The sequence below is a fragment of the Alosa pseudoharengus genome, unplaced genomic scaffold, assembly GCF_046254945.1.
Source record: "Alosa pseudoharengus isolate Yale_2024_CS ecotype anadromous, Long Island Sound unplaced genomic scaffold, YU_APseudo_1.1 YU_APseudo_1.1_scf_8, whole genome shotgun sequence".
Taxonomy (NCBI): Eukaryota; Metazoa; Chordata; class Actinopteri; order Clupeiformes; family Clupeidae; genus Alosa; species Alosa pseudoharengus.
Window position 1 is genome coordinate 29,193,862 of NW_027468870.1, and position 22,379 is coordinate 29,216,240.

The 22,379-nt window shown below is 45.3% G+C and overlaps 1 protein-coding gene across 1 annotated transcript; it reads left to right on the top strand.

Annotated features, from left to right (window-relative positions):
• Window positions 1-1,062: 1,062 nt before the first annotated feature.
• On the top strand, window positions 1,063-21,642 carry ltn1 (listerin E3 ubiquitin protein ligase 1). Its single transcript, XM_076273597.1, has 30 exons — window positions 1,063-1,204; window positions 1,709-1,915; window positions 2,024-2,122; window positions 2,747-2,977; window positions 3,072-3,124; window positions 3,311-3,491; window positions 3,894-4,067; window positions 4,580-4,770; window positions 5,114-5,261; window positions 5,636-6,469; window positions 6,640-6,681; window positions 6,885-7,077; window positions 7,285-7,524; window positions 8,373-8,526; window positions 8,816-8,966; window positions 9,186-9,405; window positions 9,902-10,052; window positions 10,920-11,024; window positions 11,244-11,374; window positions 11,957-12,092; window positions 12,451-12,595; window positions 13,063-13,276; window positions 13,759-13,996; window positions 14,886-14,966; window positions 16,814-17,000; window positions 18,070-18,241; window positions 18,766-18,986; window positions 19,523-19,717; window positions 20,215-20,382; window positions 20,740-21,642. Exons 1-30 carry the CDS (start codon window positions 1,163-1,165, stop codon window positions 20,800-20,802), a joined length of 5,367 nt encoding a protein of 1,788 aa, XP_076129712.1. The 5' UTR covers window positions 1,063-1,162; the 3' UTR covers window positions 20,803-21,642.
• The last annotated feature ends 737 nt before the right edge of the window (window positions 21,643-22,379 follow it).

A 22,379-nucleotide genomic window follows, 5' to 3' on the forward strand; every position in this document is an offset into this window, starting at 1 on the left:
CATTTGCTAGTACACTAACTGGATTCAACATTATAGTTATCACATGCGGCAAAGTCACATAATGGAAGGAAAAAAAGGTTAAGGATGTGATTGTCACCTGCTCCCACTTGCATTTGTCCTTTAGTTCATCAGCCTCCTTTTGGACGAGTGATGCTTTATGTCTCTCTCCACTCAGTTCATATTGTCTATAAAGCCAGAAAAGGCCAACAGTGGTTAATCTAAGGAATAATGAGTGCTCCTCAGTGGGTTTAATAGTAATGCAAGAGAACACCAACTTTTTCAGGCCAGCCAGCTCTTTGAGTTTGGCCTGGGTCTCCACTGACAGAGTTTTTGCTCTTTCACGGAGGTTGCTTTCACAGAGCTCATCATACATATCATGTGTGTGCATAATGTACTGCATTATGGAATTTGTAGACATATTGGTCTCTGCAGAAGAGGAACCTGCTTTACCCTGGAGAATCAATTGAGTTATTTTTGTGGCAATAAATGTTAACTTTCCAGTCATGGACTTTTCATTGTAATTTGAATATTATTAGGCCAACTGTGACACTCATAAATGATCAAAATATAAAAGATTTTGAGTTTATGTTTCCTTTTTCCTCTGCACACAGATATGGTCTCTCACCTTGTGTGCCATCAGAATGTGTGGTAGACTATGCTTAAAATAGAGATACATCAATACATAACAGGTGTTGAAAAAGTAGCCACATTAGGATTATTTACTTTTACACAGTTTTCTTGTCTTACAAGAACCAATCATTGCAAGGTTTATCATAATACATACCTGCCCATCCTGATTAGACTGTAAAACTGTCAACTGGAATGCCATATTTCATTATGAATAAGTCATAGTTCTTAGAACATCATCATAATAATACTCAACAGAGCCATTCTATACAGAGAGACATAGGCTAGTTGTTCTAAAGCAAAATATTCTAATGACAATTTCCATACAGTACAATTTATTATAATAATAAAAAAGACTTTTGCCGAGTAGTGATTATGTAATGTTGGTACGTATCAACTTCCGGTTCAACGTACTTCCGTGTCGAGTGTCAATGACGCGCTCTTTAAGATAGTCCATGCGACTTTATGGACAAGTTACCTTCATCTAAACACAGATTTCCTATAAGTTTTATTCGCGCAGATTACAAAGGGAACAATGGGAGGGAAGAATAAACAGAGGACGAAAGGAAACGTTCGGGTAAGATCTGTGCATATATGTTGCCTCAAGGGACTGCTCGGTTGTATAATAACAAACTCAGCTAAGCTAACGTTAGTAACGGTAACGTTAGCAGTGTATTGGCTCACCAGCAGTTGCTAGCTCGGCAGGTAGTTAAATAACTTGTTTGGTCTTTCAGTTTCCCCCAGTTAGTCTATCTAGTAGGCTGTCCTGGGAGTGACACCCTATAATGTCTTGTCATGTTACATGTGAAAAAAAAGCATAACGTTATGCCAGTTTGGCAAAGCAAGGCTTCCCTATGGGATCCTCAGACTCTTCTTTTTCACAGCTCCACCTCTTTAAACTTAATTTATCCAACTTTGGTGATCGCTGACGTCACTTATTGAGGCTGTGGTATGTTGTATTTGGAATTGATTTATTGTGGGGAGCGTGGGAAAGATAGTAATTAGGGCTTGTCAACTAACACAGTCATCGACATGATTCCCTGACCCACTGCAATTACTGAACATTTTCCTCCTCTTGCAGCCGTCCAGTAGTGGCCGCGCCGCTGAACTCCTGGCGCGGGAGGGTGGGGTAGTTCCAGGATTTGTCGGTTTCGGAGTCTCTACATCAAACGACCCTGGTTATGTTCCAGCTGTCCATGGTGCTGAGGACATAGACAGCCTTGTTGATGCAGACTTCCGCTTGGTTTTACGGAAGCTGTCAAAAAGAGATGTTGTCACAAAGTTAAAGGTAAGCACAGACTTGCACAGACGAGTGTTGATTATTAAGTACTTCATAGCACAACTGCTTTGTAACATCTTTAATACCTTCTTAACCACAGCTATCTGTTCTTTTCAGGCTGTACAGGAATTTGGCGCAATGTGTCAAGAAAGAGAACCAGATGTAGTCAAAGGAGTGCTTCCGTACTGGCCACGAATATACTGCAAGATATCAGTGGTAAGGGGTCCAGCCTTCTCCTGCAGTCACACCGCCAGATGCTCTGAGACAGTCAGGGGCAGGCGTGGCCTACTGGTTAGCACTTCGGACTTGTAACTGGAGGGTTGCCGGTTCGAACCCCGACCAGTAGGAACGGCCGAAGTGCCCTTGAGCAAGGCACCTAACCCCTAACTGCTCCCCGAGTGCCACTGTTGATGCAGGCAGCTCACTGCGCCGGGATTAGTGTGTGCTTCACCTCACTGTGTGTTCACTTTGTGCTGAGTGTGTTTCACTAATTCACGGATTGGGATAAATGCAGAGACCAAATTTCCCTCACAGGATCAAAAGAGTATATATACTTATACTTATACTTATTAGGTTGTCAGCATGCTCTGGGTTGTTAAAAAAACGGCAAGCAATGTTAACGTTACGTTACCTTCACCGGGACGTGTATGTTAACGTAGACTGTCCGTGGAAGATTTTTGTAAGTTAGTCAACAAACAACAAACATAGTCAACAAACATATGACGTTAAAGATTAATGGATCTGAACTCGACCGACATAAGTTAACATTAACGTTAACTTTACCATGAACATCCACCACAAAGTGGACTGGTTTCCTGTTAAGTTATCTTCCACCCCCAGGACCATGACCGACGTGTACGTGAGGCCACACAGCAGGCGTTTGAGCAGCTCATTCTCAAAGTGAAGAGGAACCTCGCCCCATATCTGAAGAGCATCATGGGTCACTGGCTGATCGCCCAGTGTGACACATACACCCCGGCTTCCTCGGCGGCCAGTGTGGCATTCCAGGCAGCGTTCCCTCTCAACAAGCAGCCCGAGGCCCTCAGCTTCTGCAAGGATGAAGTTCTCTCTGTAAGTCCGCACTCTTTTACTTCTGATGAGCAGTAAACACACTTCTGAAGTGTTTCCTCTAACACTTGGTCATTTATTCTGTTTTGATGCATAGGTACTTCAGGAAAACCTGTTGAAAGAAACGGCAGACACTTTAAGTGATCCTCAGTAAGTTGTTTACTGTCTACATTCTTGCTCTCAATCAAGTCACTGATGCATAAACCATATCAATGGTTTATCAATCAATCAATACATGTTTTGATAATGTTGCAACCAATGCATCATCATCCCCTCATTGGTTTGAGGAGCAGTTGACGGGTAGGGTCCATTTAACCGTTCTGGGGGTTTGCTCAGGAACGTGCCGGAGGAGGAGCGGGAGGCCAAGTACATGCGCCTGCTGACCAGCTCGCTGCTGGCGCTGAAGAGGCTCCTCACACACCTGTCCCAGGCAGACCGTGACGCCCTCGGTGAGCGGCTCACGCAGCTCCTGGCCCAGGGGAAGTTCTGGAAGTACAGCAAACACAAGACCCCTCAGGTGAGCATCTGAGTATATGAACTGAAAGCAGGCTACACACACACACACACACACACACACACACAGACATACACACACACACACACACAGACACACAGACACACACACACAGGCACTCTTCTAACTGAAGAGTAATGCTTTGTTCAGTGTTAAAAAAGGAAGAAGTAAATGCACTTTCTTAAATAGTCATTCAGTCTACATGTCATAGGTATGGGGTGTGATGTGTATGCTCAGCTATTTGATAGTACAACTGTGAATGTTATTGGATTGCCATAACACACCAAGACATTGTGAACATGATTGAACAAGGCTTGTATCCATTCTTCTCTTTATAGTAGAACTAAGTAAGCTTTGGTGTGTGTGTGTGTCTGTGTGTGTGTGTCTCTGTGTGTGTGTGTCTAGGTCCGAGGGGCATTCTTTGAGGTGGTGGCGTGTCTGTGTGAGCTGGTGCCCCAGCTGGTCCAGACTGAGAGCCCGCGCGTCTGCTCCTCTGTGCTCCTGAGCATCGACGACACTGACCCGGTGGTGTTGCCTGCTCTCTGGGCCGCCGTGCTGCATGTGGTGTCAGGCATCACGGTAAGTCTGTCTGTCTGTCTGTCTGTCTGTCTGTCTGTCTGTCTGTCTGTCTGTCTGTCTGTGGAGTGAGCCTGGACTTATGCTAACACAGGAGGCCCTGATTTGAAAACTGAGCACATGGACCAAATGTTATTCTCACTGCTGATTAAACATTTATTTGCATAATAGTGAGAATAATGTTTGTACAGAGAAAGTCTGGCACTCAAGGCTCCTCTCAGAGGAATGTTTTCCAGACTATAGCCCAAATGCAAACTCAGCTGTTGCCTTTGCTTGTGCCAGACTGCTATGCTGTGGTATTATTTGTGGCTTCTCCCTGGCTGTGTGTCAGGCCAGTGCTGGGAAACAGTATTGTTGCTGCATCAGACTATAGTTCTGTGGATGTGCCGGAATTTCAGGCTTAGACCAGGCCGCGTAAGACACACAAAAAAAAGATTGTCATATTGGATTCAAAAAGTTTGGAATTCAAGCCCAAAAAATGTTGTGCTTTAAGCCCTGCTCTCTGGCTGTTACAGGACTGCTGGAGCCATGTGAACGCCAGGAAAGGGGTGCTGCCCAAGCTGTGGGCCCTGCTGAAGGAGGGGGGCAAAGGCCTGGCCACGGCCCTGCACCCCAACCTGCTGCCCTTCATCAGCAAGCTTCCCGAGGAGATCACCACCCCCGCCCTGGACTTCTACACCACCCTCTTCACAAACATCATCCTTGGGTAGGCATGGGCGGCCCGAGTAGTCAATGACCATCATTCTGCTGTGTGAGCTGACGTAAAAGTGTCAGCTATACAAAGGGACTTTCTTTGGGAAGATATTCATCTCCTTATTCTAAATCCCACAATTAAATTGGACAAGGAAAAAGGTAACAAGACCTAAGTCGAAGGATACATTTCCCAAAGAACTCCTATCTGTCAACAGTAGTTTATGAACAAAACTAAAGCAAATTTATGATGGTTGTTTTTTGCATTTAAGTGTGTGTTGCATCATTTTGTGCATGGGTAGGAAACCATATTCCAGTGTGCCTGTGTGATTGTAACCCTGCATCTGTGTCTGTCTCAGTCTCTATAGCGAGCGAGCCATGTCCAGTCCCTCGGAGAGCGCGGCCATCATTGTGGCCACCGTGGAGTGCCTGCGCTACTGTCTGGTGCAGCATGCTGGGGAGGATCAGGAGCAGAAGGGTGTCCAGAGCATGGTCATCGCTGACCAGGTCAGAGCACACTCATCACACGGCCTAAACACCACAGACACAGCAAAAAACAATTGCTTTCTCATTACTTGATTACTTGACATTCAGCATGCTTCTAATATGGGTTGATGCTGGTTGATGATTATGTTGGAATTATCATATGGATGGATACGGATACGGAAAAGGTAGAAATTAGGTCTCCTTCCTTTCTTCCTTTCTTTCTTCCTTTCTTTCTTTTTTTTCTTTCTTTTTTTCGTTCTTTCTTTCTTTGTCTCTCTCCCTCTCTCTCTCTGTCACACACACACACACACACACAGACACACACACACACACACACACACACAGACAGACCCAGTTAGAGCTTGCTTTGACAGTTGCCTGTGTTCTGTGTGCAGCTGCTGCCACTGATGGACAGGGCCCTGGAGACTACGTCCCTTCAGACTGGCCCCCTGTTTCCTCTGGCAGCTGACATGCTGCTCTCCTGGGAGAAGAGGGCTGCGCCCGCGTGCGCCACGGATGACCCGCCAGCAGGCACGGAGGCCACCTTCCAGCGGGCACTGTTGGACTATTGGGAGGGCCTGGGGCGTCTGTGCCTGCGGCACGTGGACAGCGAGGAGCCTGACCGGAACGCACTGGAGGGCATCGCCGCCCTGCTCCGGGTCACCCAGAACCCCGAGTCCGGCTCCTGGAGGCAGGGCAAGCGGAAGAAGAAGTCCGTCAAGATCTCCTTCTCCAGCCTGGATGCCAGGGAGCCCGGTGAGGGAGGAGAGGTAGGCGAGGAGGGGCTCCCCCAGGAGGCTCGGGCCCAGGAGCCCCAGCCAAAGGAGGCTGCAGCTGGGCAGGAGTCGTCCGGGTCACCTCCGCAGAGGACCAGCGGGCACCTGGTGGAGCTGGTGTGCCAGCTGGCGGAGGTGAACATGGTGCACGTGACGGAGCGCGGCTCGGAGCGCCACCTCCACTTCCTGTCTATGCTGCTGGGCGCCTTCCCTACGCGGCAGGTCTTCCAGGTGCTGCTGCAGCCAGATGAGGCGGAGGGGAAGGACCTGGGGCTGGGGGATGCGGAGCTGGCCCGCAACCCTGCTGTGCGGTTCCTCCTCCTGAGGGTGGTGGACTGGCTGAGGCAGGAGGGCAGGAAGGACACGGACTTCCTAGTGGACATGGTGTTCAGTGCCCTGCACTGCTGCAGCTCCAGAGAGGAGAAGACGCGCATCCTCAACCACATCACCACGGTATGGACCAGGCCTACACCAGGAACTGTATAAAACCCATGGAAATGTATTTTATCGCAAAAGAATTGTTGACGGTCATGGCCGTGTCTTTTTACTGTTTTACTGTATTCATATGATTTTGGTGTTATTCCTCTGACTCTCATTTCCTGCATTCCTCTTTGTGTTTGCAGATGAACCTGGAGTGGGGAGTCATCCTACAAATCATACAGAAGGTGGGCTTACAATCAAATCATGCTCTTATTCATCCTGCATAAAATGTGTTTTGGAAAACTTGTGCTTTTGAGTAGAGTCTCGTCACCTGATAGATTAAAAGGATAAAAAAAAATGAAACATCTGCCCCTTCCTCTTCTTTATCTTTCTCACTCTCTCTCTTTCTCTCTTTCTCTGTCCCTCTCGCTCTGTTTCCCATGTTCAGGCCTCTGCTGATGCTGTGTGTATTGAGGAGTACCGTGGCTGGCTGAAGGGCTCTGTGCTGGGCGAGTGTCTGGTGGGTCTGGCTGCAGTGCTGTGTGCGAGGGGTCTGCGTGGATCCTCCTCTTCCTCCTCCTCCTCACACACACACAGCTGGGCACTCATCAGCCTGGTGCTGTCTCACCAGCACAACAACGGTAGGTGCCAGAGCTGATCCAGATGTCATCCAGATGTTGTTATGCTATCGCATTTTTTCTGATTTTCTCACGCTGTTTGTTATCCTTCCAAGTACCCTCATTATGGAATTGCTCTTGACATTTAAGCTGAAGTCTTAGTGATGAAGTATAAGTATAATGAAGTACAAGTATGTTTTTGTATTGATTGGTTTGCTGGTTTATCTACAGAGACCCTCATAGGGAAGGAGTATGTTGAGAAGATCATCGATAAACTTCATGCCACGCTGTCCGAGGCCAAGGGCATGTCGGACGCGGGCAACATGGAGCCGCTGGTGTCGTTCATCTCGGACGTGGCGGCCAACTTCTTCTCGTCGGTGAAGGGCTGTCTCCTGCTGGCCTCGGCCGAGGAGCTCCTGCTCACCGTCTTCCAGCTGTGTGCCCAGGACCAGAGCATCACCTGTCTCTCAGGTAGGCACCGCGCTATGCAGAGCTTGGATTAACATGAACTAATGCACAAGCACTGTTCATTTCATTATCCACATTTACATCTGTCTGTTTAGCACAGATATATGTTATTTATTAACTCTTTACCCTGAAAATACATTTTTAAAATATTATTATTATTGTGACCGCTGCGCTAACGAAGCGGCCGGTGTGCACGAAACTTGGGGATGTAGCCCAACAAGGATGACATGGAACCATTAGTCGTTTTGATCGTCGCTCCCCCGCCACACATGGCCCCCCGAAAGGAGGGTAGGCCGGACACAGTTTTCTGTCAATATCTCGGGAACCGTAGGGCCTAGGATGACCAAATTATTTTTGTATGTTGGTCTCGGCACCTAGTTAAAAATTAAAAGGCAAAAACGAGTATTGTAATCGCAGCTAACTGGTTCAAAACTGCACGGAATTTGAAGTGTAGGATCATTATGACACCCTCTGAATGCATGCCAAGTTTCGTGGAATTCCGTTCGTGGGGGGCCATATCAGCTACACACACGCACACACACAGGTACGCACACACACAGCCACGCACACACACAGGCACACACACTCACACAAACGCACACACTCATTTCCATACACAAAAATAGGGGATGGAGACAAATTGAAAAGCGTGATTTACTGTATTTTTGTGGAGAGAATGTGCAGGACTGGGTGTCGACCTTCATCTAGTTAGAGTTCATTTTTATAGTATTAGGATTGGTGTTTATATTATATTATATTATATTATATTATATTATATTATATTATATTATATTATTAAAACAGCTCATTGTGAATATGTCTAATTCTCTTTGTTGATTTGTGATCCTCAGACACCCTTCTCCAGAAGCTGAAGCATGCTTGCTTTGCTGGCGTTGGCTCCCTGGTGAACCTGCTGGAGTCGAAGGTGGTGGAGGGCTCCTTTCTACAGAGTGTGGCCCTGTGGGTGAAGACCCAACTCATCAGCTCCTCACTGGGGGTCAAAAGGTCAGGATTTGGCCTCTGTCAGCCGCTGTGGAATGTCCAGTCCTATCAGAGTTTAAACCCTTTGAACTGTTCTCCACGGCTACATCATGGGTGTCAAGCAAAGCATATAACAGAGAATATGATCTATCTATGATCTATTATCTATGATCATTAAACACTTCATGACCTCATGACTTCACCACCCAACCTGTTTCACATAAGGTTCTTATTCTAACTACCTGAATAAGTAGAGACCTCTCTAGAACCCCTCAGGTCCCTTAAGGCATTGTGTGTTCTCTCTGTTCTCCAGTCTCCAGGTTCTGGTGCAGGCGGTCCAGAGCCTGGTGCAGCGCCTGTGTTCGGTCCAGCAGAGTGGACGCCAGCTCCTGTCCCAGTTCATCCACTGCCTGAGCCTCTCTGAGGAGGAGTGGAGGAAGACCAGGCAGGCCCTGCCTCCACAGGTGTGTAGCCTTGCCCTGCGCCCTTACCCGTTTCACTTTCTGACACCAGCTTGCAGCCAGACTTGACATAACTGTACTAGCTTGTAAAGTTTTATGAAGATACATTTACATGTAGATATGAAGATACATGTAAATGAATGAGCAGCTGTTGATGAAACCCAAACACAGCCTTTTCCCATATATCGGTTGCCATGTGATCCTATTTGCCCCCCTCCTCAGTGGGTGAAGAGTCCCCTCCTCTCTGGGAGGCTGCGGGCGTCATGTGCCTACCCCTGTATGGACGCCTGGAAGTTCCGCACGTCCGCCCGCCTCCCCGCACACCTTTGTGCCTCCGCCCTGCTGGGACAGGTCATCTGCACGGCAGCCGAGGCCACCAGTGGAGAGGGCGACGCCCAGGACCCCGCCAGCGCTCTGGAACTGCCGGCGCTCAAACACACGGGTGAGCCATGGCATCACTGCCCACAGATAGAGCAGCATTCCCATCATGCTTATGGTTCTGGTCTCTTAGCAGATGACTTAGAACATAGAATAATAGTATAATTAAAAAACAACTAGAACAGAAATAAATATTAATAACTATTTGATTGGTGCACTTTAAAAAGATGAGTTTAGCCTTTAGCTGTGAAGCTGTACTGCTTAATCTCCAAATCTCTTCTAAATCGGTTGGTGGTATTCAGTGCATTGCTTCTCTTAATAATGCCATTGAATTCTGAGTAGCTGTGTGCTCATGTATTCATTTGTATTATTTCCCTCTCCCACTCTGTGCTTCGGGCTAATAGGGACCTTTGGACAGATGCATAATAATTTTGCAATGGTCTGAGTCATCTGTTTACTTGACGTGAGTTGAGATGAGACAAGTTGTCTCTCTCGGCTGCACGTTGAATTTGTCCATTTCTCAGAAACCGCATCTCTGTCTTGCTGTGTCTTGTCACCAGTTGCCGAAATCCTGTATGCTTTCCAGTGGTGTTCCGAGATGGAATACTCTCCTTCCCTTGTTTCTGACTTCCACAAAATGCTCCAAGAGTGGGACCTCATCACTAGAGTACACAAAATTAGCCCTCATCTATTACAGACACTGTTCACAAGGTAAACTCATTACTATTTGTTCATTTGCTTAAGTTTTGTAAGTGACTGTTGGCCAGTTCTCTATCATTTCCTTCCTATCAGAATTTGAGTCTGGTAATACGCCATTTGGATTTGATGATGGGGCGTGTTGCAGACTAAAATTACCCCGCCCAGAAATTTTGAGGATGCCAAATGCCTTAATCACCATTTTCTGTTTGTCTTTTTTAAAGTTATTGCGCTGTCAATATCTTGTCGTGTAAGACGCAATAGATCTAAACGGGATAGATCTACACATCTTGCTTCTCCAGTTGCAGTGATTTTGTCATAAACAAAACCAACTCAAGTGCGCTCAGGTGACGTGGATGACTGCCTCACTGTTGCTCATCTGTCCTTATTCATATAAAGCCCACCCAAACAATTTCATTGGCCTGAACGCATCTTAACCAGATAGACTTCTTAATGAGTGACAACAAACCAAATTTCCTGTCCTCAAATTTTGTGGATGGGGTAAATTCACGCTGACTTCCAGATTAATCATTTCGCTTATGCCTCTTGATATCAAGAAACCCATCTCCCTTGGGGATATGTGCAGAGCTCTAATGCACACATTTTGATATACTGTGTAATTCATGATTTTCAGTCAGCCCTGGCTGTTGTAGCAGAGGCTTAAAAAGGCATTTTGGAGGGGCATACCCCATAGGGAAACACCTCAATTAAATTCTTGAAATAGAATCCAATTTCAATCCCAGATCTATCATCCCAAAACGCTAGTTTAAAATATCTCATTCATGTCATTACTACATGTCTTTTATACAGAAAGATGTATTAGAGTATGTCAGTGACCCAAAACCCTTCTCCTCTCCTCTCCTCTCCTCTCCTCTCCTTCAGGTCTCTGACTGAGGGTTCCCTGTGGGCTTTGACGCTCTGTAGCTACATTCAGACTGGAGATGTGACTCCTGCTGACATCCAGAGCCTCTATGGGAATGTGGAGAGGTAAATGGGCACTCATTACAAATGAATACAAGCATAAATAGATTAATTAAACAAAGTCTGAGCATTTGGGTGTTTGATTTGTTTGATAAGCATCATTACAGCTAATTACATTGGATTAAACTCTTGTTCTAAATATGCTGAATATGTCTTGTTTATCTTGCATTCTTGCACAAGAATCATTACTGTACACTTGATCGTGCACGCTTTGTGTTTTTGCAGCTTTTTCCCTCTCACAGAGAAGAGTGTGAACACGCTGCAGGTGTTGTGTCCATCCCTGTCCAGGGATGAGAGAGAGTCTCTGACCGCTCTGTCCATCGCTGAACTGCTCAATTGGCAGGACGGCAACCACAGTAAGCACTTCCTTATTTTAGAGCTTACTGATGCGAACAATAGGTACTGTTATGCAACTGAAAATTATGAAATAAAATTATGGAATCTAATTTGACTTCTAATAAAGGCAAATTATGGGGCAGCTGTGGCCTACTGATAAGGGGTTGGGCTTGTAACTGAAGGGTCTGAAAGGAAGTGGTTGAGCACTGCTCCCTCATGCCCACATCCATGGCTGAAGTGCCCTTGAGCAAGGCACCTAACCCCTCACTGCTCCCCGAGCGCCGCTGTAGCAGGCAGCTCACTGCTCCGGGTTAGTGTGTGCTTCACCTCACTGTGTGTTCACTGTGTGCTCTGTGTGTTTACTAATTCACAGATGGGATAAATGCAGAGACCAAATTCCTTGTAGACACAAGGATAGTTGGCCGAGAAACCTGATTTACATTTACATTTAAGTACTGGTAGAGTTATGTGCTAACAATGCCAAAATCCTGGGTCTGAACTCAAGAGGGAGCGCACATACTAATGGCCAATATCCTGTCCAATTAGAATAATAACAACATCTGTTAAGTGATGAAACATTAATGTTGTTCCGGTTCCTCCAGATGTGTCGGCGAGTATCGCAGTCCTGCACTGCTGCCTGGGGGCGGACACCCCTGTAGAGAATGAGGTGCTGCAGGCTGCCCTGGCCACCATGATGGAGTGGCGCAACAGTAAAGAGGAGTGGTTCCTCTTCAGCAGGTCAGAGCAGCACTACGGCTGTTTACAATGCCCGCTTGTATGAGCATCTGGAAGAGGCATTAGGGGGATTCGACTTGATGTAGCTGAGATTCTAATACATTTTCAACCATGATGTATGCACAATTCCGGTTTGAAAACGCATTGGAAGCTCAGAAATAATCACGTTATGCAGTCACCTTAAGACGGCTGCAGGCGGCTACACCAAGTCGAATCCCCCTATTGTCATCTCAACTGATGCATACATATGTGCACTCTTTCTTTCTTTTCATTCTGCGTTCATTGCAATCTAATCTCATTTTGTGAATGTTAATGTTAGTATAGAATTCTATTGATCTAACAAGTCTGATTTTTCTCTTAGTGACCTGGGCAAAGTGTCTGCTGAAGATCTGTCTTTGACGGTGGATATGATGCGTTTCCTGTCCTGGCAGATGAGTCATTCCCCCACCATCCTCCGGGAGGCGCAGTGGGACTTCCTGCTCTGTTCAGTGCTCGCCTGGTTAGAGGTACGCAGTCATCTTAGGTCACGGCAACGAGATATCTGTGTGTGTGTGTGTGTGTGTGTGGCCTTGCAGATTCAGACTGTTTGGACAGAGTGTATGTTTTGAAGTGGCCCTCATTAATTATGTATGAGTGCAGAACCTAATGTCATAACTTGATAGAAAGGGACATAAGGATTATGATCACATCTAGGTAAGACTAACATCTGTTGTCAGTAATTTTCCTAAACATGTTAAATCTGCTTGTGATATGAACAACTACTCCACTAATAATACACAACATGACTGTGTATCTTGTTTCTGCTGTCTAAATGGACAACAAAGTAACTGGAATCATCTCATTGACTGTTTGTCCCTCCTACAGTATACTTGAAAAATTGTGTGTCTGCCTGAAATGTTGATATTGTATTTGGAGGACATAGAGAAGATCGATGGTCATTGCCTTGCCTTGTGCTCAATGTGTCCCCCCTCAGACAGCCAGTGAGAACACTGCCGTGTTCTGGAACCCCTGGGTCCAGCTGTTTGTATGCGAGACGTGTGAGCTGATTGTACGACTCACTGCGTTCCTCACAGCACCCCCTCCTGGTGTGGTGGAGCAGCTGCCTCCGGAGCTGTGTACTGAGTGGCAGGAGTTCTTCTCCGAGGGCATCAACAGCCTGCTCCTGCCCCTGCTCGTCAAAATTCCAGGTGAGGCTATAGCACCTTTTACTCTGGCCCCCAGCAAAGCCAACAGATCCTTTAAGACATACACTACCATGTGGTTTTGAAGAGTAACTTGCTTAGTGATGAAAGACACTGATAGCACTTGGCTTAGGGTTTTGAGTTGGTGTTGTGAGTTATGAGTTAAAGTGTGTTTAAGAGGTGTGCTTCACTGGTTTTAATGATGCAGAAATTATTTACGAAGAGTTATGTGATAGAGTCTTACCTAAGCCTGTTATTTAGGCAAAAGGTTTTGTCCAAGTTGCCTGTTTTGTTTAAGCTACATGTTTTAGTATCTTTCTGTTTTTATAGATTATTCTTAAACATGGGAAGCAGTGAAGTGATTCATTTGTCTGTTTCTCTGCACTTCTCCCGGTAACTTCCTTTAGAAACCGTCAGTAAAGAAAACTATTAGTAACACCATCCTGTTTGTCTGCTGTGTCCTGTCTGTCCTCTCTGCTGTCCTGCAGAGGTGTTCCGGGAGCCGGACGACCCGCTGTTCCCGCTGGCGGCGGTGCGTGCAGTGGGGGAGGCGCTCACCCACATCCCCGTCCAGCAGCTGCTGGAGAATAAGCTGCCGGCGCGGCTGGTGGCCGGCCAGCGTAGCAACCTGCCCGACGTCCAGCAGACGCTCCTCAACACGCTCACGCCACTGCTCCTCTTCAAGGCCCGCCCGCTGCAGCTCAGCGTCTACCACATGCTCAACAAGTGAGAGAAGCACGCACAGAAGGCGTTTTTTTTGTTTCACCGACAGCGAACCCGTTCTTGAACCGGTTCCGTTCAGAATTCTTCGTTCTGCAACCTTGGTGCTATCTAGTGAATCAGCCCGCATTTCCACCAGTTTTGAACCGAACCAAGGGTGCGTCATCTACAATGGGTGTTGCATGCAAATCAAAAGTTAATGAGATACATAAACGAAACGGGAGAATAATATAAACAGTTGTCCCGTAAAAACAGCACAAATTAGCTGTTTGAAATGCTAGTCAACGTCAACAGTGTAATGCTAGTTGATTAGTTTTGTTTACTCATGGTCTTCTCCCGTCTGAACGGTAAAATGACACGCCCACTTCGGTTCGCTCGAAAAAAACAATTGTTTTCTGGTTCAATCTCTGAACCAAAGTGCCACGTTCTGAACCGTGTTTTGTTTGGTCGAAATGCTCCGACCGGTTCAAATGTTGGTTCGGGAACAGGAACGGAGCCGGTTTTCTGTCGGTGGACATCTTTGGCAAAAAGCACTTTTCCCATCGACATTTTTTTTACGGTTAACAAGCTTTAGCTTGGGTCACGTGTATCACTCTTAGAAGAAATGATTCTCATTCACTTACATGGAGAAGAACTATTACTTGACTCACTCACTCTCTCTCTCTCTCTCTCTCTCTCTCTCTCTCTCTCTCTCTCTCTCTCTCTCTCTCTCTCTCTTTCTCACTCACACTCACACTCACACACACACACACACACATGCTCTTTCTTTCTCTTTCGCACTCTCACTCACTCACTCACTCACTCACTCACTCACTCACTCACTCACATACATACGCCCACGTAAACATATGTGTGCACATGTAGTGAAGTGACTTCTTAAATCTCCTCCTTCCAGAGTGATGCCCCAGCTTCCTGAGAGTGACACTGAAAGTGACAACAGCAAGTCAGAAGAGGACGATGGGGAGGAGCCAAGCCTGTAAGTGTGCTACTCAATATAGACCAAGTTCGCCTACAAAAAAGAACCAAAACGGCAAAATCTTTGCCCATATAAGGAGGTTCCGTTGTTAATTGAAGCTAACTACCTATGGCAAGTTGCATTGCAAGTTAGCTCTGGGGTAGAAAAAATCTAAGTGGGCCACCTTCACGTACCGGAGATCACAGTATCCACTCGAAGGCAAAGGACAAAAGTGTGTTCAGGAAAACGTCTGCATTTCAGACTTTTTCATCCCCGATAGAGTTTAACAGGTGCGATCAGGGTAGGAATTTCACGGCGGCCACGACAGCCATGGCCGTCGTAGCCCCTTGCATTGGCCGTGATGCCCCTTTGAAAATCAGAGGTTTACAGGCCACGGTGGCCTTGGTGCCCCCTTCTTTCAATATTCTGCTTTGCGTCCTACTAATATCGATTTTTATTTAGCCTGTGGCATGTCAAAATAATCTTAGCATTCACAGCGCAAATTAATTAAGTATTTTACGCAGTGGAGCAAATTTACCCATTCTTCTCAGTTGAACTACTGGCGAAGTAGCCAACTCATCACACAGACATCACAAGTATCACATGAAAGAGCTTTTTCTCAGCTTTTAAACGATGTTAGCCGATAATTGCTGTGTTGAACGGTTCGCGAGAAAAGTAAATAATATAATTCAATTTAATCATACATTCTGGTTTTGCGTCCATGATCTCCCTACCCATTCATCTCGGTGGAATACTTCACAAACCCTTCTTTTAATACATGACAAACCATATATCAGAATAAACAGCAGACCTTACCGAACACAAAGGTGTAAAGCAGTCCCCTGTACAGTTAGCCATTCCAGAGTAATCCAGTTTTGAATTTGCAGTAAATTTCGACATGCATGGATGTCTCCAAATTTGGGCTTTAAGTTTTACAATGTGTTTAAATTGTTCCACATGATTTCATAACGGGGCAAATACAAAATAAATGTTACAAATATTGCCTAGCTATTGGTAAATCAGAGGATGGCTGACTAAGAGTTCGTGAAAGTAGCCTGAATGATCACAAAATGGTAAGCATGCATCTAGGCTATTTGAGTTTCTTAAAGCTGAGCTGTACTTAAATTGTTCTATACATGATTTCATAACAGGCCAAATATAAAATAAATATTAAATATAGCCTAGATATCTGTACATATTAGATGATCAGATGATTTACAATTCTATGTAATATGTCATGTTTGTAATGTTTCATACAGTGATGCAGGTCTACTGCAGTGAATAGGCTAAATACAACTTTGATAATTTTTATAGCCTACTGCTGTATAAATAACTTTGGCCTTGGTGCCCTGACATGTGGCCTTTATGCCCCCCACCAAATATGCCCAACTAAAGGCCAAGTGGCCTTGCCCCCAGAATGGTGAAATTCCAAGCCTGGGTGCGATAATTAAAAATCCCCATGTTATTTTCTCATAGGAAAAAGATGGCAGCTTTTTTTGTAGGCGAACTTCAGAGGTCTATAAAATGCCCATAGAGCAGCTGACTATGAAACACACCTAATTCAGAGACACACCTGTTCAGGGCTCTGCCTGTTCCAGTTTCTATCAAGGTGTATTTGTACCATTCCAAAAATCATTGTACCAAAGAAGCTATGAACATAGTCATGCAACACTGTAGTGCAATATATGGTCCAAAAATTAATTTTAACATTTGATGCTAAATGAGATGGGCACATTAAGTTATGTAGTCTTGCTGCGCTAAGAATATGGGCTACCCTCTGTGTGTGTGTGTGTGTGTGTGTGTGTGTGTGTGTGTGTGTTTGTGTTTGTGTGTGTGTGTGTTTGTGTGTGTGTGTGTGTGTGTGATAGGTCACCCCCAGCCGCTCTGATGAGCATCCTGACGGCCACAGAGGAGCTGCTGGAGAACATTCTGGCTGGTGTGCAGGTGGGCGAGTTCGCCGTGGTGCAGCCGCTCAGCGTGGAGCACTGCTGCATTCTGGGATACCTGCTGGCCTGGAAGCTCCTCCTGACCTTCTTCAAGGCCTCTCCCTCAAATGTAAGACTTTTTATGCTGCAAAACCTTGCTAACTCTACCATCGGTTGGCAATGGGAAAAAAGATTCCTTGCATGTAAAAACCTTTTTGGTGATGTAGTTCACCATGCCTTACTGTGAAGGTTTTTTTTAAATTTGTACTCTTACATTTTAATGGGGTGTTTCATTCCGGATCACAGAATTACAGTATATACTGCATAGCCTGGATGCCTAGTAGGAATGGTAATTGCTTTTAGCCATCCTTTACATGACCATATATCATTTAAATGAATTTGAAGTTGATGCCAACAGTAGTTAACTTGCTCTTAAAACTGCTGCGTAGTGATGGTATTAAAGGAACAGTATATTTTACATTTAATACATTTAATAAAATAGCAACAGTGATGATAATAATGATGATGACTTGTTTTATCACACAGTGGTCTCTAAGCAGGGTTCCAACAGCCATGGAAATCCCATTTTACAGGCCTGGAAAATTCATGGAATTCAGTAAATTCATTGAAAGTTTTGGAATAGTCATGGTTCAGGTGCCCCAGTACTGAACTGCTGTGCCCCAGTAAAATCTCAAGTTTAGGTTCAACTAGTCCCTGTATTTAGCAGTGAAAATGTATTTAGATAACGGGATAAGAAATGTTTTTCAAACTCTCATTTCATCCAATATTGTCACCTCTTGCATAATTGGCCCCAACATGTGGTACATTTGTACTTGTAGGTCGTGAAAAGTCATGGAAATTTCTTTCAAAGTCATTGAAAAGTCATGGAAATTTCTTTCAAGGTCATTGAAAAGTCATGGAAATTTCTTTCAGTCATTGAAAAGTCATGGAAAGGTTTTGAAATGTTGTCAGTGAAAATGGGTGGGAACCCTGTCTAAGCTCATGGCTGATCTGAGTGGTGTCTTTTATCACAACTGTGTGCTCAGCACTTCCAGCGCCTGGACAAGAGCCATTGTTTGGCGTTGTTATTGTTTAAAAAAGTTTGTTTAGATCCAGTGACACGGCCGTCATGGAAACGGAACGTCACAATTCGGTACTCTTTTGTTACCGCTGATTGTGAGTGCATTCTGGATCCACAGTTGCGTGTCCAGTACTCCCAGTACCTGAAGAAGAGCCGCTCGCTGCATCAGCTGCTGCTTCACCTGTTCCGTCTCATGCCTGAGAACCCGGTTCTCCCTGGACAAGGAACCGAGGCCAGCAGCAAAGAGTACAAGACCTTCTTCACTGAGCCGATATCCCTCTCAGTGAGCAGTAAGTTTTGTTGCTGAACGTGCTTGTGATATTTGTAATTATATTGTGAAGTGTAGAGCATTTTCCACTCCTCACTGATGTTATACACACAAACACACATTAATGTCTGGGCAGACACTGGATACATGTTTTTGAATAGAAATAATAATGCTTCAAAAACATTTGCTACATGCAACACCTTGAAATGCCTTCACAGCACATGTCAAACTGTTCCAACGATACACAAATGTGCCTCTTCTAGTAATATTTAATAGTGGAAGTACTATAAATGCTACACTGATTCCTTAACAAACAGACGTATCTGTATCTATCTATTGTGTGTGTGTGTGTGTGTGTGTGTGTGTGTGTGTGTGTGTGTGTGTGTGTGTGTGTGTGTGTGTGTGTGTGTGTGTGTGTGTGTGTGTGTGTGTGTGTGTGTGTGTGTGTGTGTGTGTGTGTGTGTGTGTGTGTGTGTGTGTGTGTGTGTGTGTGTGTGTGTGTGTGTGTGTGTGTGTGTGTGTGTGTGTGTGTCTTGCGTGTCTCAGAGGTGGACTCCATGCAGTGGGAGGTGCCCCACCTGGCGTGCTCGGTGTACTACGGTGCGCTGAAGGACCTGCCTGCCATGGTGCGCCTGTGGTGGAACAGCCAGGAGAAGCGTGTGGTCAGCACCGTTGACCGGTTCACCAGCCGCTACGTGAGCAGCGTGCTCTCAGCGCAGGAGATCGCCTCCGTGCACGCTAGCACACAGACTTTCGACAGCATGACGGTAAGTCATGCCCCTTTAAAGCTTGCTCTTTCTTTCTTTCTTTCTTGCTTGCTTGCTTTCTTGCTTTCTTTCTTTCTTTCTTTCTTTCTCTCTCTCTCTCTCTCTCTCTCTCTCTCTCTCTCTCTCTCTCTTTCTCCTCTTCTCTTCTCAGCAGGGACTACTCAGCTCATGTCACTGCATCTCCAACATGTATTAGGGAGTCGGGCTATCAGTGTGAGTTGTGCGGGTACATTGTATAAAAGCAATGCTATTACCTTTATTTAGGTGCGCTATTATCTAAATTAGTATTGAGTGGACTATTGAGTTGATTCTTAGCTTGCAAATTCATAATCGATTCTATCATTATTTGGATTATGTCTGATTCTTTTAGCTTTCTTGTCAGTCCAAATAAAAGTGTGCGTGTGTGTGTGTGCGTATGTGTGCGTGACAGAGAGAGAGAGATTTTGTATATCCTAAGGCTGACCTGATTTTTGCCTTTATAGTAGTGAGCCAGAAACCTGTGATCTGACTCTGTTCTTCCTGTCCTGCTTACCCAGGTGAAGGCCCGCACCACCACCCGGGAGGTGATTGCCACCTACTCGGTGGACGACATCTTCATCGAGCTGGTCATCCAGCTGCCCCAGAACTACCCGCTGGGCTCCATCTCTGTGGAGAGCGGCCGCCGTGTCGGGGTCGCCGTGCAACAGTGGAGGAACTGGATGCTCCAGCTCAGCACCTACCTAACGCACCAGGTGAGATGCCCATACACCTTTATCCTCCTATACCTACCTAACGCACCAGGTGAGATGCCCATACACCTTTATCCTCCTATACCTACCTAACGCACCAGGTGAGATGCCCATACACCTTTATCCTCCTATACCTGCCTAACGCACCAGGTGAGATGCTTACACACCTGTATCCTCCTATACCTACCTAACGCACCAGGTGAGATGCCCATACACCTTTATCCTCCTATACCTACCTAACGCACCAGGTGAGATGCTTACACACCTGTATCAGACACTTATGCAAGAAAAGAATGGTTACAGTTAGGGTTAGGTGTCGGGTTTTGTCAAGGTGATGTTCATTAATTGGTCAACAACAGTTTTTAGTTGAATGTCAAAAAACATATGCATAGTCCGTAGGTGGACTATCCAAGTCAAGTGTTATTAAAACAGTATGGCGTAAACGTCAATCATGGTAATCATTCACTGACGTGGTGATCTTTTCTCTCCGGCGTGTTTAGAACGGGAGCATCATGGAGGGCCTGGCGCTGTGGAAGAACAACGTGGACAAGCGCTTCGAGGGTGTGGAGGACTGCATGATCTGCTTCTCCGTTATCCACGGCTCCAATTACTCACTGCCAAAGAAAGCCTGCCGCACCTGCAAGAAGAAGTTCCACTCTGCCTGCCTGGTGAGTCATGCACAGTGGTGCACTGCTGATGTTGGCAAATATGTGTGTTTTATTTGTGTCTGTGTGTGTGGATGAGTGGAAATATGTGTAAGTTGGCAGACAACTTTGTCTAAACACACAAAAACAGTGAGAAATTAAGCACTATGCACTATTATTATTACTGTATGTGTGTGTGTGTGTGTGTGTGTGTGTGTTTACACTTTGAGTTCTTGATAGAATTCATTGGTTACCAAATGTACTTGAAAAGCAGTTTGCATTGCAGTGCATCTGTGCACTTCTGCCTGCAGCAAGTCTTCATTCATGCTTCATGTTCATAAATGTGTTCTCATATTTTCTCCACTTCTCTCTGTTTTACAGTATAAATGGTTCACCTCAAGCAACAAATCCACATGCCCACTGTGCCGAGAGACCTTCTTCTAGTCCTTGTGCCTGCTGTACCAAGAGACCTTCCTCTAGTCCTTGCGCCAGCTGTACCAAGAGACCCTCTGTTCCTAATGTCAGCTGTGCCAAGAGACCTTTGTCTAGTCCTTGTCGTGGTGAAGACCCTTAAGGAACTGTATACCTTTGAACAGAGATGGACAAGGAGAGAAGAAAGAATTGACTTGAAGAATCACAGAACATTGACCCTCACAGGTCTTCATAAGGTCCCCCATCTATTTTCCCCTCTTCAGGATGAACCAGGGATCATGTCTGGCTCTGTTCCTTGTCAGCTAAGCAGAACTGCACAGAACACCTTGTCAACTTGTTCAGACGTTGTCATGGCAACAGTTTTGCGTTCCTGAGCAATTCTGAGAAAGGATGGTGCCTACATAATGCTGCCTTGAACAAAGGAAATGTAAAAAAAGATTTGAAAAGGTTTTGTTTCATAGCCAGGATGCTGAATGGACAAATGAGGTGTGTGTATAGTTGCGTAACGGGTTCTCGTTTTTAATTCAATCATGGATCCAAATAAAAGTGATTATCATCATAATGCAAACTTGCTTTATCTCAAAGATGTATAGTGCCACTCACTTCCATGGCTCACTGTTCAGTTTTACTATAGAGACATGTCAGAAACTCTTAGTTGAAACTCTTGCAGTCTCACCTAGTTTTTTGTACCAGAGGCAATTTCCTAAAAACCTAGAATTCCTAGAGAGCAACAAGCTTATGGAAGACCATGGGGTCAGATCCAAGTTTTTACCATTAATGTTTTATTGTTTCTTTTTGTGTTGTTAATTGTTTCTGGACACATGGCATTATTAAATGGAAACATGCTATCTGTTTAGTAGTCTCTCCCTCTCTCTCTCTCTCTCTCTCTCTCTTTTTATGTATTTATATATATCTTCCTTCTTCTCTTCTGGGCTTATTTTCCTTTCTGTGGGATTACTGCCAAACGTGCTCAAGAGACTGGATGAGATTTATTTACTAATATATTTACTGTGCTCTCAGGCTTGGACTCAATGTAGCATCCAAGCAGAGGAGGTGGGATTCGCAGAGATGAAACGTTCTCGCCCGAAACGATTTGGCCCTCTTATCTGTGATGGAAATCAATACTAGTTAAGACCACTATGAGCCACAAATGCACTGAATTGTCAGCAGAGGGGTGATCCATCTCACAGAAGAAATGTATCCATAACCTGCCACCAATACCATCATCCTCTCACTTAACCCTTAAAGGAGTACCGTCACACCGGTGTGACGGGAATGTTGGGAAATTAACATTCTAAAGAATATCTGGGTTCATTGAATTCAACATAGAATTTTAGAACCTTCAATTGTTGCGGAAGTTAGAATGTTCAAAAACCTACACCTTTAAGGGTTAATGCGGGAGAAAGTCTACAGAAGAAAAGAAAGAGAGCGGTGGCTGTCAGGGATGAGCTGAGCTGGCTTTAGCAGGAGGGGTGTAGGAGGGGACTCATAACGCTGTTTAATGCTCTTCTCCAAACTGCCAGTTCACTGTAGTCAGGAAAAAAAAAAAAACTTTCTCCTGGAACTTTTTTCCCCCCCACCTCTCTCCC

Coding starts and splice junctions, on each gene's coding strand:
- ltn1 (XM_076273597.1), top strand. CDS start 1,163: ATGGGAGGGAAGAATAAACAGAGGACGAAAGGAAACGTTCGG. Junction 7,525..8,372: donor GAGCATCACCTGTCTCTCAG/GTAGGCACCGCG, acceptor TGTGATCCTCAG/ACACCCTTCTCCAGAAGCTG. Junction 9,406..9,901: donor GCCGGCGCTCAAACACACGG/GTGAGCCATGGC, acceptor TCTTGTCACCAG/TTGCCGAAATCCTGTATGCT.